The 15819-nt window shown below is 39.7% G+C and overlaps 1 protein-coding gene across 1 annotated transcript in view; it reads right to left on the bottom strand.

The window, feature by feature from the left end:
* Positions 1 to 15819, bottom strand: part of ADAMTS3 (ADAM metallopeptidase with thrombospondin type 1 motif 3) — a 251001-nt gene that overhangs the window by 25430 nt on the left and 209752 nt on the right. The window contains exons 6-15 of the mRNA XM_021702380.1: positions 14260 to 14343; positions 12253 to 12409; positions 11382 to 11487; positions 10848 to 10991; positions 10074 to 10206; positions 7949 to 8062; positions 5580 to 5725; positions 4212 to 4387; positions 2841 to 2974; positions 690 to 813 (exon numbers count right to left, since the gene is read on the bottom strand). Of these exons, the coding sequence (XP_021558055.1) occupies positions 690 to 813; positions 2841 to 2974; positions 4212 to 4387; positions 5580 to 5725; positions 7949 to 8062; positions 10074 to 10206; positions 10848 to 10991; positions 11382 to 11487; positions 12253 to 12409; positions 14260 to 14343 (1318 nt within the window). The remainder of the gene's footprint in view (positions 1 to 689; positions 814 to 2840; positions 2975 to 4211; positions 4388 to 5579; positions 5726 to 7948; positions 8063 to 10073; positions 10207 to 10847; positions 10992 to 11381; positions 11488 to 12252; positions 12410 to 14259; positions 14344 to 15819) is intronic.

Raw genomic sequence — 15819 nt, 5'->3', positions numbered from 1 at the left:
TCCACACTGAGTGGGGAGTCTGCCTGGGATTCTCTCTCCTTGCTCCTCTGCCCCTTCCCGCTTGCACACACGCTCTCTCATTCTCTCTCAAAATAAATAAATAAATAAATAAATAAATAAAGTAAACAAACAAATAAAAACACAAAATAAAACAAAACACATATTTTAGCTAACTACTATAATTGAAATTGATTTTATTTGTTCCTTATTTAAGTAGACACTCTTTCATCATGGATGCCATGGAGTATGAATTCAGTCCAAGTGTTTTTATTTTTGTTTTTGGTTTTTAGTTCCTTAAAAGATAATCTGAGGGTGTCTGCGTGGCTCAGTCGGTTAACCGTCTGCCTTCAGCTCAGGTCATGATGCTGGGGCCCCACGTCGGGCTCCCCAAACAGTGGGGAGTCTGCTTCGTTCTCCCCAAAGACCGGGGAGTTTGCTTCTCCCTCTCTCTCTGACTCTCCCCCTGCTGATGCTCGTTCTGTCTCTCACGTGCTTGCTGTCCCTCTCTCTCTCAAATATATAAATAAAATCTTAAAAAAAAAAAGAAAAGAAAAGGTAATCTGAATAAAAATAAATCAGCAGCTAATTTTTTGTTATGTTTATAGGGAAAATGCTACATTCCTAAAAGAAGTCTCAAAAAGTATAAATCATGGAGAAGGATACCAAATTCATGAGAGACCTCATCTTACCAAGCTTCTTGGGAGTTCTGGTAAATGTCCCCTTTACGGTTCGACAATGAGAATTATCTCCTCCACAGACGCCACACTTATCCTCAACCTTAGTAGAACCGATTTCTTTATCACAGCCCACTTTCTGGAAAGAGAAGATGTTAAACGTGACTAATTTCAATGTGCCAAGTGAAGGTCAGCATCCTAGACAAGGACAAACCATTTGTTTTACCGTGAGCCCACAGTGACACAGTCTGACCAAACCTTGACTCAAGCTCTGATTTTTTTAATGCCTCAATCTTTTTGAAGAGCTACTATGAAGTCAGATGACTTGTACTCTAGGTTAAAATCTACTCTAGGATACATTCCCCCAGTCTAATTAAACATTTACCCCATCACACATAGTCATGACCCATCGAACATTTATTAAGCGCAGATATTGTCGTTGATGCTGAAAAGACAAAAAGTGTTTTTCCCCTGTTGCTCTCCTGTTTGGAAAGATGAGTAATAAAACAATGAGCTGGGCATTAGCATAAGCTTTATAAGCTGGCTAGGGATGCAAAACAAAACTTTACAAAAAATAAAATAAGACGGGGCGCCTGGGTGGCTCAGTCAGTTAAGCGTCTGCCTTCGGCTCAGGTCATGATCCCAGGGTCCTGGGATCAAGTCCTGCATCGGGGTCCCTGCTCTCTGGGGAGCCTGCTTCTCCCTCTCCTCCCCACTTGTGCTCTCTATCTCTGTCTCTGTCTCTCAAATAAATGAAATCTAAAACTAACTAAATAAATAAATAAAATAAAGACGAAATCAGAGAGGGAGACAAACTGTAAGAGACTCTTAACTCTAGGAAGCAAGCTGAGGGTTGCTGGAGGGGAGGGGGATGAGGGGATGGGGTAACTGGGTGATGGAAACATGATGTAATGAGAACTGTGTATTATATAAGACTGATGAATCACTAAACTCTACCTCTGAAACTAAAAACAAACCAAACCAACCAACAAACAAAAAAAACTTTATGAAGTGCTGGATATTTTCATAAGGCCCTGTTGAAAGGCATTTCAAGAATGCAGAGGGATAAAAACAGAGCCATGGAAATTGTATGCTCATGGAAAGTGGGTTCTGAGAGCAATACTGAAGCCATGTTTAAGCCAATGGAAAGTTAGTACTGTATGAGAGGGGAAGAACAGTGAAAGATTTGCAAAGCACAGGCCATGAAAGACCTCGAATATCAGGCAGAGTTTACATTTTTACAGGAACTTAACAGGGAACCACTGAAGGTTTTCTGAACTGGGGCAGGCCCCCTCATGGAAATCAGTGCAGGGTAAGGGGACATGATAGGCCACTGCACTCAGAAGTTTGGAATGAAAATGGGCAGAGACAATGATGACCACACGTTTGATGTACTGTGGGAGGGTGAGAGATGGACAAAAGTCAGATTCTACTTTCAGGGGAAATTCATTTCAAATGTGAGGTCTCTGCATTCTTGAGATTCATTCCTACAACACTTTGGTTGTGCTGAAGTGAAGAAGAAACAGGAGTAACATGTTCAGTTAATAAGGCTGATTTCATATCAATTCAACTTGGGAACACGAACAAGAAAGTCAACTGCAGTTTTTTAAAAAAGAGTCTCAGTGGGGCAAAACCCGGTTTTTGCATCTTCGCCTCTTTTGTTCTGAGGTAGAATTCAGTGTTTAAACTTAGAATCAATTGGAAAGTAAGAGAGAGAGCAGGAGAGACAGAGGGAGAGAGAGAATTTCTATTATTTTTTAAATAAAAGATAAAATACATTTAGCATTGCGTTTTTGAAAACAGCTCTATAGTGGAAAAGTAGATGACTACTAGTAAAATACTCAAAGCAAAAAAAGGCACTATCCATCCTGAGCTGTTGTATCCCCCAGCCAGAGGGATCAGAGTAATTTAGAAAAGGCAACTGGCTGGAAGAGGATGAAACCATACTTACATCTCAATTCTGCCAATAGCCAAACATTGATGTGAAAAGTGAAAATTTCTACCGCGTTTGGTTTAGGTCTCCTCAGCTACTCCTAGATTCTCATTTTAATGTGATTTTACAGATAAGACAGGGTTAAGATCTTTTGAAAACATGCAGGTGAATGACAGTCAAAGCAGAATTGCACAATGGCATAGGAAGCTTCCAGGGATGCCATGTGAACTCACCACACACTCTCCCCGCACACATATGCTGTATGGATCTTTGTAAGAACAGTGCGTTCCATCCAGCACCAGCTGTTTCATATACACCACATCTCCAGTCTCTCTGGATTGGCAGTAAAGGTGGCATCTTTTCTTGGCTGCAAAGATGGAGGATTAAATCGACCATGTACATAAAGTGACATATTTGCACACTACAGTGATTTTATTTTTAAAATAGAGTTTCCGCACGATGTCCTGAAAACAAAACACGGTATGAATAAATAAAAGAAAGAGTAGCAGAAAAGGATACGTATTTGGCTTACGACTGATCTAAACTGTGAAACTTCTGAGAGTGAAAAGTGGCTGAATTAATAACTGCATAGGAATGACTGGGACTGTCCCAGGCAAAGCAGGTTGGACGTCAACCATGGATTTAACCACAGCTCTTCAATAAACTTTAATTCAGAACCAATTTCATTTTAGTGACACTTAGAGAATTAAAAGCGTTTCTCTTTTGTTTGAACCGATGACCTAGTATGGTTTATGCCTCATGTAGGATCTCATTAGTCAAATGTAATATAATTTACGTGACTCGCTTCACTGAAACAGATAAAAAATAATGCATTTCTTCTTAATGCACTGCAACTTGGAATTCCTATGTGGATGCAATCTTTCCTTTAAAACAGCTTTTAAACTGAACTCGGCAGTGTATTGAGTCATATGGTAACCATGTCACTATTTTGTTTCAGTCACCCAACTACGAAGTACGGTGAGACATTCCTATTAAAGAGGGCACGTTCTGCATGGAGCACTGGGTGTTATATGCAAACAATGAATCATGGAACACTACATCAAAAACTAATGATGTAATGTATGGTGATTAACATAACATAATAAAAAAAAAAAATCAGAGGTATGAAGTGAAACACTAACAGGGAATCCCCAAGTGTCTTTTCTAATAACTAGCGTCACGGTACAAAAGTAAAAGGTTATGATGTGCCTTTTGTTCACAAGTCATGATCTTCTTCTTATTTCTCAGTTGTAAAGGAAATGTGGTGTTTCCCTGGTTATTTGGAAAGGAAAGATCACAGTATTCCAGAGCGTTTCCTAGTAGAAGGATGTCAGTCAAACGAGGAAACACAACATGTCTCCACGGGTCTTTTCAGCAGTGACAGTGGGAATGCTGTTGGCCAGGAACTAGCCCACAGTCCTCACCTCTCTAGAGAAAGGACTAAGCTAGCCTTGTTCTTGGAAACCCAGCAGGACTTACCCCTATAAACACCAAGTTTTCTAATTTACCAAGTAAGGACCCAGAGTCCCAGGGATTGGTGTTGATAAGGCTTACACTCTGAGTCCCCATCCACACAGCGGGAAAGACAGCGAGCATCTACTCACAGTCGGGATGTTCATATGGCAACCAGTGGTGCTTGGTATTCTGGAATTCGAAGTGGGAGTTACGCTGTTGGCACTGCTGCGCTCTGAAGTCCTCAAAGTGTTTTGGGCATTCTTCTGTATTACAAAGCTGGTACTCAAAATTAACACCAGGACAATCCTGACCACCGTTGATGGGCCTAAAAGAAAAGACAACATTGAAAAAGGCCCTTTGGCTCTGGGCCAGCAGTTGAAGCTTGCAGACACAGTGCTGGAAGGCAGAAAGCCAGAGCTGCTGAGCTGCGGGCACAAAGGGAATGAACTCATGCTTCCTAATTTCCATCCCTTTCCAAAAGCACCATCCTCCCCCTATGTGTGTTTGTCTGGGACGGGGTGGGGAAGTGGGGACCAAAAACTCAACTTAAGTCAGCATTTCAAACAGTATATTTTGCATGCACAGTGAAATATATAAAGAAATTTAAAAAAACATATGTATGGACCAAGGAAAATTATATTTCCTCCCATGCATAAAACATGTACATGTAACCCAAAGACATTTGATCACAGCTCTATGTCTTAGTTTTCTCCTATGTAGAATGTGAAAAATAATCCCATCTTTCTTAGAGAAACATGGAGAGGACTGCATAAGTCAACATATTTAACATACTTACAACAGAGCATGGCTCATAGTGAACTTTAGCTGCCCTTATGATAATTTTTATTGTTTATATTACTCCCACTAATACTATCAGCATCTCTTCCCGTGAAAACAGGTATGTGACATTTGATATTTTTCATGAAAAACTTTCTCAGAACCATCCTGCTGCCAGAGACTGAAGAAGCCGCTTTTCTTACATGGTAAGCCCTAGACCAGAAAGAAGGTCCTGAGTTTTTGCTGAGCACGCAAGAGGGATTCACTCTATTTAGTCTGAGTAAGTGAATAGGGAGCTGCTCCCCCAGTGCCTTGGTCTTCTTTCACCATCTTTCTGTGGTCCCGCTCGGCTGTGTTGCTCCCCTAAGCCCGGAGGGAGTGAACCCCTGGCTGGAGCTGCTCCCAGCTCTGCCAGGCCAACACACCTGGGCTTCCTGCAGTGGGCCCTCCCAGCATCGGGGCCCCGGCCAGCACAGGGACGGGCCTTCCCTGCCTAGCTCCTGAAGACTTCTAAATAGCAACGGCTTCCAAAATCTCTAATCTTCGCTTGAGCCTCATCTTCACCATTGACGACTCTTCCCAAGATTGATGAATGGAGATCTATCCCAAACAGACACTTAAACCCCTAGTTTTCATGTTTTGTGTTTGACGTGTACTTCGTGAAACAGACTATTAATAACAGAATACTGGAGTGTTTTCTGTCTATCCAAAAATAAGTAGAATTGCAGGAGCTTACTCACGTGGGATTATTACACTGGCGTGTTCTGAAACGGACACCAGTTCCGCATGTCCGGGAACAGGAGCCAAATTTGGTCCAGGATCCCCAGCTGCCATCCTGTTTTTGTTGATTAGCGTTCTTCCACATGCAGTGGCCCTTATAGCACCACTGAGGAAAATGACAAAAGGCAACTATGGAAATCATGCCCAAGCCAAAGCCCAAGTTACTACACAACTACCACCAGTTAAAGGCCTTTATTCCTTTTCTCCCCCCAGGTAAAGATGCATTTAAAATGAACCCAGCTCAATTACAACAATAAGGTACCCTACAGAGGATAGTTTAGACTTGCATTTTTAAGTACAAAATGAAAAAAAAATCACTTACTCAGACAAGTTTTTAAATGACACATTTATAGTGAATATCAAACAAAACCAGTAAGAATGATCTGAGGACCCAACTTGCATTGTAGGTACTATTCTACCCTTCATCCCTCATTAGCTAGATTACCAGGGTTTTTTAAAAAATATACGCCTTTACTTTGGAATTAATTAACATATCTGAACATATACAGTGTTCAAAACACTTAGGTATGTTTCTAAATTTTCTTTTTTTTTTTTTTTCTTTTAAAGATTTTATTTATTTGACAGCGAGAGAGGGAACACAAGCAGGGGGAGTGGGAGAGGGAGAAGCAGGCTTCCCACTGAGCAGGGAGCCCGATGCGGGGCTCGATCCCAGGACCCTGGGATCATGACCCGAGCTGAAGGCAGACACTTAATGACTGAGCCACCCAGGCGCCCTGTTTCTAAATTTTCAATCACAATGATTCTGAGAGATAGATAGGTCATTTGTTATCTTTATATCTTTAGATGAGGAATATTGAGACCCAGAAATGACCATGAAGAGGACAAGACCAACTGACCAGGAAGTAATTAAGTGGGAACTAGTGAACCTTGATACTACAGAGGCACCTAGCTTATAGTACCCAGGACAGAGCAGGTCCTCAACAGGTATTAGTTCTTTCCCCTTTCAACATTTTGACTTCCTTTTTTGTCCTACCTACAATAAAAATGTTTCTTAATACTCAGATTTGGTAAATTTAAACATAACACAAATATATTTAGAGAAATTGGATGTTCAGAGTTGATTTACAGGATATATTTTTCATAAAGCAAAAATGAATCAACTCATTGTCGCTCTTGTTTTTTCAGTCAAAAGTTTGTAAATTGAATTTTTCCAGAGCAACACACTGTATGTAATATGTTTAGCATAATACCTAACAAAGTTTAAACACCCATAATGGCAGATTTTATTTTTATTATTATCATTATCATTTTTATGCTTGTAATTCTCAGAGCAAATACAGTTCATACACATTTGAAGTAGAGCTCTAAATGGCTTTAAAAGAACTCAAAGCTACATAAATCTTCCTTGCCACTTTTAGTCCTGTCTACAATATCTTATTTCCAAACTAGTCATGAATCTTCAATTTGAGTTCTTAACATGCCTTTGTTTTGGGTTTGGTGATCTTTCCCCTTATGAGTAGCATAGATTGGCCCCTGGCCACTTTCTGAGCATTCAATCTTGACTACACAATTTGAGATTTAAAACCTCTGGGCATCTTTCCCCAAGGAGCAAGGCCAAATCTTCTGTATAAATTCACATGACTTTATTTCTGGACAACTTTCACAAGGAGTGGGACGCCAGCAAGTAAATCAAATCCCATTAGCAGGGGCCCAGATATTCTGCTGAACTGCTGCTTCCTATTCTATCAGGAATAGCCAAACAGCGGTCTCAAAGATGGTAGGTCCTAATCCCCCAAATCTGTAAATATCCTTATTTGGAAAATGGTCTTTGCAGATGTGATTTGGTTAAGGATTTTGAGATGGAGAGGTGATCCTGGATCATCCAGGTGGGCTCTAAATGCCAGCACAGCACATGTATTCCTATAAGAGAGGGGCAGAGGGAAATTTGCACACAGAAGAGAAAGGGACATTGTGGTCAGGGACGCAGAGACTGGAAGGGTGCAGCCACAAATCAAGGAATGCAGGCAGCCCCCAGAAGCTGGAAGACTCAAGAAGAGATCCTCCCCTAGAGCCTCTGGGGAGAGTATGATCCACACAACTATTCTGGCTCAGTGAAACTGATTTTGGACTTCTGGCTCCTAGAACTATAAGAGAATATCATTTCTGTTTTTTTCAGGAACCAAGGTTGTGTGTGATAATTTGTCATAGAAGCCCTAGGAAACAATGCTAGTGCATTATCATAATGAAACCCCATACACCACAGTTGGTATAAGAAGGGCTACAGCAGGGGTCATAATTTTCCAGGTTTCTAAGGATGATTATGATGAAACCTAGATTAGATTTTCATTGTATAAATAGATATACTCACTTTTCCAGCAGCACATTCAGTCCCATCAAGTGGGGGTCCCTTTTTTGTCTTACAAAAGTAGGGATTATCAGGATGGCTACACCACAGCTGTTTACATGGGTCAAATGTTCGGAACTGGAAGAGAGAGAATCAGGATCTCAATGAAATAGAGATGGCATGTCATACCAACATATATCTGAGAGTATCTTCTAGACACTTTCTTCATGTCATGTTCCTTGGGTATTTTAATTTTAAATTAACAGTCATAGTTGTGGCATGATAAGAAAAAAAAAATACTGCCTAAGAATTAATTCCAAGGAAAGAATACTTTTATTCTGCTTTTCTAAAATATCAATGAGAAAAAATAATTTCTCTGCGATTCTCTGGCTGACTTCAACATTTCTGCATACCATTTCTATTTTATGGTTTTCAGACAACATGGGAATTTTAAAGAATTTGTAAATATTATGACCATTTTAAATATGAAAACTTATTAAGATGGTTTTGCCCTGCAAGTTATCAAAACTGCTTCTCTTTATCCCTGTAGTTATGAACTGGCCAGATTATAAATAATACTGAGCTGCTTAAAAGCATAAAATATTTATAAGTCTTGCTACGTGAGATAAGGTGTCCTAGGTGTAACAAAATCTCAATACATTCATGTAGTTTATAACGTACTTTCCATATATTTAATCCTCAAAACAATCCATGACTGAGACTGTAAGTTATAAGGTAAGGCTTTAGTTACGGTTATACGTTATAAGTGAGATAGTAACAGTCAGACTAGAGTCTTAGTATTCTTATTTGTGAGAATGTTTTTGTTTTCCTAAAACACCACATTATAATATCCAAATGGATGTGGAAGCACACATATTTGTGTGTGGTCTTTACTTGTCTGATCTCTTTGTAACTAGAAACATCTTACCATTATCTAGATTTGAAAAAAAAAAAACCAAATACCAGTTTATCCACATATTTATTGCTTACAGCACTAGTTACCTGAATATAGCCTTATGGTCATAGCTTTTATTTTTTTTAAATTGTACTCATTTTGGACCTGGGTTTTTTTTTCCTTCTAATTCCTATTACTTAATGCAGAAATTGTACTTTTCCATGACATTGAGCCAAAGCTTTAGAATTCTCAGGTCAAAAGCATTAATGCAGGTAATGAGGCGCTCACAGCATGTACCTTATACACAGACCAAATGGCTGTAGACAGCTCTATATGGAAGATTTCAAACAGCAGATCAACTTCTTTTCAGTATCTTAAAATACTTAATTTTTTGCTCTAACATATAAAGCTTGCTCCAACATATAAAAAGCCCCTCCTCTCTCCCCCCCGCTTTTTTTAATGAGCTATTAAAGCTCAATGTAGAAATTTAGTGAAACATAGCCCTAATGTGCACAGCCACATGGAGGACTGGCTTCACTGGACCCCATTTACCATGCGCCTGCATTGTGCTAAGCACTGTGATTATGGTATCAAATTTAATCCTGATCCCAATTCTATGAGATAAATACTATCATTATCCATATTTTACACCCAAGGAAACTAAGAGAGATTGAATAAAGTGCTCAAACTCATACCTTTAGTAAGTATGAGATCCATATTCTGACAACCCACCTAGCCTGAGTATGAAACCCATATTCCTGACCTTCATGCTATACCATAGGACTCTCCCATAAGAATATACGAGGATGACCCTTCCCTACGGTCACAGCTACATGAAATCCTGGCCAACAAACTGATGAAAAGCAACCAACTAAAGGCTTAGAAGTCATCTCTGAAGGTCACAAAAACTAAGGGGGCAACAGGGCATAAAGCTTTAGAGCCTGACAATCTTAGTTTCAATGTCTAGCTCCCCTATCGACCAGACGCGTGATTTAAGCAAATCGCTTAATCTCTGTAAATCTTGGCTTTTTCATGTGTAAAGTAAAAATATACCAGCTCCCATCTAGTCTGCTAAGGATTAAATAAGATAATATATTCGAAGCTCTTAGCTTCAGCACATAGTGACACAACAAACACAAAGTCATTGATCGATGCTGTTCCGCTTGCACCAGTGAGTCCATAAAGCTCACCAAACAGGAGCTATGCAAAGAGATTTCAAGATGCAAAAATCTCAATTGACTGTGAGTGACATACCGCAGTGCACATTTTATAACCAACCCCAAAGTCAAAACGACATTGCTCATCCATAGAGTAATTGATTCCAGGAAGTTCTGGGAGTTTGGGCCAATCATGTTCAAAAGGGTCATCAAGGAGACAGTCATAGGAACTGTAGAAAGGAAAATATTTCATGTCGTTAAATGTTCATTTTTTTTTAACACATCCTAATGAAAAACTATTCTTAGGTTACAGACTCTGGAATTTCATCGATCATATAGCAAGATCACAGAGTCATACCTTTTAAGGTTTTTGGTTTCACTTCCATTCAGAAAAAGACCCATCATCCTTATTCATCCCCCAAAAGAGGCCAAACATGACTCAGGAATACAGTAGAATTGTGACAGCCTTATATTCATGGCCCTCGCGGGACGCCCACACAGTATGGTGGCACAGATCCCGGCCCCTATCCTACAGGGAATATGCGGCACTCTCTGCAGGCATCACATGACTGTCCTCTCTCTCCTCATCCCCAACTCAAGTTTTGACCACCCGTCAAAGATTCCATAAGGAATTTACTGAAAGGAGACCAGAGTTAAAAATTCTCTTAAATTCTAGGCTTACGGCTTAAAATACTGTGATTACATTATGGGATCATTGTGCCAAAAGCTCTGAGTCGTAAAAAAATGTTTATCATGAGCAACAATTCTCATTCACTGGGAGTTTGGTTAAAACTGAGGTCCTAAAAGACAGTTTCACGTCTGTGTTATGCTACGACATAAATGCTCTCAGGACACGCAGAAGGGGACGTACTGGATGTATCTCTTCAGTTCTTGGCCACTGCACCGGGACCAGTGGTAACGATGAAACGCTGCTTGCACCAAGGGGGCCATGACACTCCCCATAGCGGTCTCATCACCACACCTGTTGCCTTGTCCGTCGTGCTCCATTCCCAGCCTACAATAAAAGTGAGACCTCCCCGGTAAGAATCAGAGGGGCCGTGGATTTTGCTTGATTCCACTCTTGGAAATAAATTCAGGGGAATGTGCGTTTTATAAATTAACGTGGCTTTTGCGGAGGAGTCCCAGAGACTGTGAAATAGAGAAGAATCTGACAGAAATGTCTTTCTTGTCTCATAGCTACGGAAAGCGCAGGGGTATCTCTGCAAGCCAGAGTCACTTATTTAGTTTCAGTGCGTGACCTCTTCCCTGTTTTCAGCTCCTCACACTTGGCAAGGAATGAGAGCTGCATGCTGGCATGTACTCTGCCCAAAGTGTGAACAATACTGAGAGAAGCAGGAAAGAAAAGACCTTTTTTTTGGCTTTATAGCTGTCAACAGTGACTTACACATGGCCAGTCTCATGGGCTACTACAAAAGCAGATGAAAAACCATCCTCGTGATTCAGGGTACAGCTTCTCACTGGATGACACATGCCTGTGACTGGAGCATATCCTGTAGAGAATAACAATTACTTTTATTTTCATTTTATGAGAAAGCCCATTAAGAACTACTACTGGACCTTTGCCTAGAAAAAAAAAAAAAAAGAGCTTTTCAGGAAACAGAGGCAGTATTATTTTGCTGCTAGCATTGTGCCACATTCTCTTGGGAAAGCCACACACAGGTAATGGTCTCTAAAAAGATTCACTGGGTCTGCGTTTTCTCCTTCCCTAAGGGAAGGAACTGCCTGGGGTTACTATTCTGTTCTGCCCACCAACAAAGCCCTGTCTTTCTGTTTTTAGTGAATGGTCCTTCCTATGATGGTACTGATAAAGGGAGCCAGAAATTCCATCAACATTGAAAAGAACTCATCAGTCCACTTTTTTTCCGAAGTCTACATCAGAATTTATTAGATAAATGGAAGCTGACTTTGGAAGAAAGCTCTTTGGCAGCAATCATTTCTCATGGCATCTCCTTTCCCTTTCCGAGCAGTTAGTGGAAATCACACTGCATTTTACAGCATCCCCTCCACACCCCAAATGCACAGTCATTATTTTAAAGGCAAGTATAATATATTATAGCATTTAAGTGGCATTTAACATCGTGAATTCCACAGAAGTCACTGGAAGCAATAGAAAGAAAGTGTATGCCTGGCTGATGCATGGTGGAAAGTGGTGCATGGTGGAAAGGGAGCTGAACATTTGAACAGACTCCTTGATTTAGGATTATTTTTTAAAAGTCATGCCCTTAAGTTTTTCTTCTGCATATTAATAGAAATACCTTGCATTCCAGCAGGTCCAAAGTCTTGCCTGGTTAAGAAAATTGCATGATCGTGGTGTTCAGAGTGGTTCGGATCAGACTTTTGTTGTTGGCAAGCCCAGCGACACACGTTCTCCAAGCTCCTGGATGGGTTTCCCCTTTCAATGAGGCTGATGGACTAAGAGGAAACAGTGCATTGAAGAAGTGCATAACACTTTCCCAAAGGCTTCCTTTCATCACTTGCTCTGAAGTCAACATTTGGGAGTATAATATTTCAAAGATGTTCAATATTATTATTTAGGGCTTATGCATATATCTGCTCTTATTTGGGAATTCTAAATGCCCAGGAAGGTCAATCAAGATCAATGGTTACCTGTGTGAAAGGTGACTGACACATTTATGGGAACATGTAACCCTGACATTTGCTATCATGGGGCAACTCAATGTTAATCATTGGGGTAAGAATTCTAGTAGTCCATTTCCTAATTCAGCTCAGATTTCTTAGTTTTATAGATATTAAAAACAATAAAAAAAAAAGAGGAAAAGATTCTAGTGTGAGACTTATCCAGAGTTGTTAAAGTGAAAGGTCTTTAGTTAAAATTTTTATTTTTATTTTTATTGGCCCAGAATTGATCAACAAATGTGAAGAACATAAATTCTTCAATGATCTGGCAAAGCTGGTCAAATCTTCATTTCAGGAGGTGGTCAAATTACATAAACCTTACACTGAAGAAAGCAACTCCCCCTTTTTAACCTCAGAGCGATGAAGAGAGACTCTTATCTGGCAAGTTACAAGCAATGGATTGACATTGCCTGGAATGTTGCTACTACCACATTATGATCAGGAGTTAAATGTTCAGAGGGAAAAGGGCCCATCCTTCAAGAACCCAGTATCCATACTTCCTGGAATAGTTCTGATAGAATAAGAAATGGAATTTGGAACCCCAAATTAGTCTCTACTTGCCTGACCGGCTGAGAGTTTTGTTACATTTCAGCAAATATCATTATCAGTGTTTACATTCTGAATAAAATTAGCTTGGTTTATTTCATGCTGATCACATACTTCTCCAAACAAATCATATAACAACCAATTGAAGGCTGTTAACATCTCCAGCTGGAGTTGACTTGTATTTAGTGTTAGTAACACAAAGTAGGTCAGGTTTATGGAATACAGTAAAGATCAATGACACCCTCTCATTAGAAAATGATAAGTGGGTGTTAAATACATAATGAAATGCAAACACATGGATTTTTTTCCTGTTTGCTAAATGCACGATTTCCTTAGCATTTCATAATCAGGAGGATTAATTATGGGAGGGGGCATATAATCTTAAATATCAAGAAGACTGCCAAGTTAGGCACTTTCTCAAAGGAAGAAACCATGGTTATCCATTCCATTATTTCCAAGGACAAGGACACATCTACTGCCATTTTAAAGCCAGCTGAAGTTAGTTACATTACATGAAATTCCTACCGTGTGCATTTTGACTTAACTTTTTGTTTTCAAAAAGGATTAAAGCTCTTCTCAGTGAATATCCACTGTATACTTCATTTTTCTTAAGTGGAACGATATACATGTAAAATATCGTTTTTAACAAATCATGAGAGAGAAAGGATCTCTGCTATTTTTCTTCACTGATACATTCAAAGCACCTAGAAAGCATCTGACACATAGTAGGCACTCAGCATAGATGTTTTGAAGGAATAAACGGTTCACGAATTTGACGGTAATGGGAGACTGCGGGAATTCTCTTGCCTCACATTGGCATCCATTTGTTTCCACCCATATAGTCATACCCATAGTGCCAGGATCACTACCTCTGACTCCATTAGATAGATAAGCAGAGCAAATGGGATCAGCACAAAAATCATTATCACAATCCATGCTGACTGTGGCGGTTTCTCTTCCTCAGCTAGGTCTACGTGAGACTTCAATACCACATGCTAGCTAGAGCTACAGAAATTTAGTCTTCCGTTTGCTAGCCCAGTCCTTCACGTTCATAGTTCACATATTTTAAGACATTTTACCTTTGCATAACCCAGCATTATCATGCGCACCAGGACCACATTTATGTGCACTCCAAGGGACTCATCGTGGTAAATTTCATTCACCTGGAAACAAAGCAGATCATTGCTAAAAGAAAGGTGGCACGATGATTTCATGAAGTGTACAACATTTCAGGGGTCAGCCATGTAATCACAAGTACTAGAGTCAAGTCACTTTTTTTAAAATTTGGCTTAAGCTGAACTCTCTTACCTTTAGCTTTGAAACAATTCCCAGATATGTGAATTACTGATTTTGTAAACCCCACAGTACAATGAATAATGGAGGATATACTTCAAAGGGCATCATTAAACTATTGTTGTGTTAGAAAGAGTCCAATGTGTTATATTTACATATAATGTTCATCAAAAGCAACCACAAGTGGGTGACTCTGACAAGAGTCTACTAGCTGAGCGTAGCCACAGCCCTGTAGAGGAAAACGGACAGCAGGCATTTGTCTGGGTGCTCATGTCACCACCAGGGGTCCTACGTCTGGTTGGGAGAGCCCATGGAAATGGAGTTGGTATGCAGGAGCTATGGTGGTTTATCTGCAGGCCAGTAAATGGGTAGCCCTCCCAGTGCTCCCCGTCTAGGAGTGGGGCAGCTGAATCAACAATTATTTAGAAGTCCTTCAACATCTGAATTACTAAGGTGAACGTATGAGTGCATATTAGATGAATATCACCCTTAAGTATAGCTCAGAAAAGCTAAGTTGAGTCACTCCTTTTTATTTAATTTTTTAAAGTTTGGCTGAAATTTTTTAAAAGCGATTTGGTATACTTTAAAATCATAGATATTAGAATTTAAGCAACCTCATAGTTCATAGCCCAACACAGACTTATATAGATGAGCAAGATGAAGACAGTAGAGGTTAACTGGTATGCAAAACCCACAGTCAACTGTCGGCAGATATGAATCTAAAGTGGACCATCATTGTATCTTCTGATTAAACTGGTACAAAATCAGTGTGTGTAAAAGTTGCTTATTAAGTTGGCAAATGCTAGCAGGAATGGGAAAGGCGGAGTTACCTGACTAGATTACAAAAATTCTTAGCTATTCCCAGGGACAGGGACCGAACATTTGTCACAATAACTAAAACAGGGATGGAAAACTAACTGCAATTCTACTTGAGATCCAGGAGACTGTAAGCACAGCAAATGGAAAACCTATAGAGAAAAGAGAACCATAATCTCATAGAGAGGAACTTAAAAAAGAAATCTAACTTAAGAATGATAGAATGTTCTAAAAAGCTCCCCAACAAAATTCATGAATCATAAAATTGCAAATTACCACACTGACCAAGAAACAGGCGCAAGAAATCCCAACTGAAATATTTCAAGAATCTAATGGGACTGCACAGAACACCTTACAAAATCAAGGCCTGAAATACAGACTAAAGGCATACTTACTAAATTTGTATGGAATGAGAGAGAGGACAGCTAAGATGGAGGTTAAAAAAAAAAAAGCTGCAGAAACAAGTATATACTAAAGAAGACTAAGTACAGTCTGACAAGAGAAGATGTAGAATCCTCTAAAGTGGAAAA

The sequence above is a fragment of the Neomonachus schauinslandi genome, chromosome 2 (assembly GCF_002201575.2).
Source record: "Neomonachus schauinslandi chromosome 2, ASM220157v2, whole genome shotgun sequence".
NCBI classification, from domain to species: Eukaryota; Metazoa; Chordata; class Mammalia; order Carnivora; family Phocidae; genus Neomonachus; species Neomonachus schauinslandi.
The sequence above is the reverse complement of the archived record's forward strand: the minus strand, read 5'-3'. Positions and strand labels throughout refer to the sequence as shown.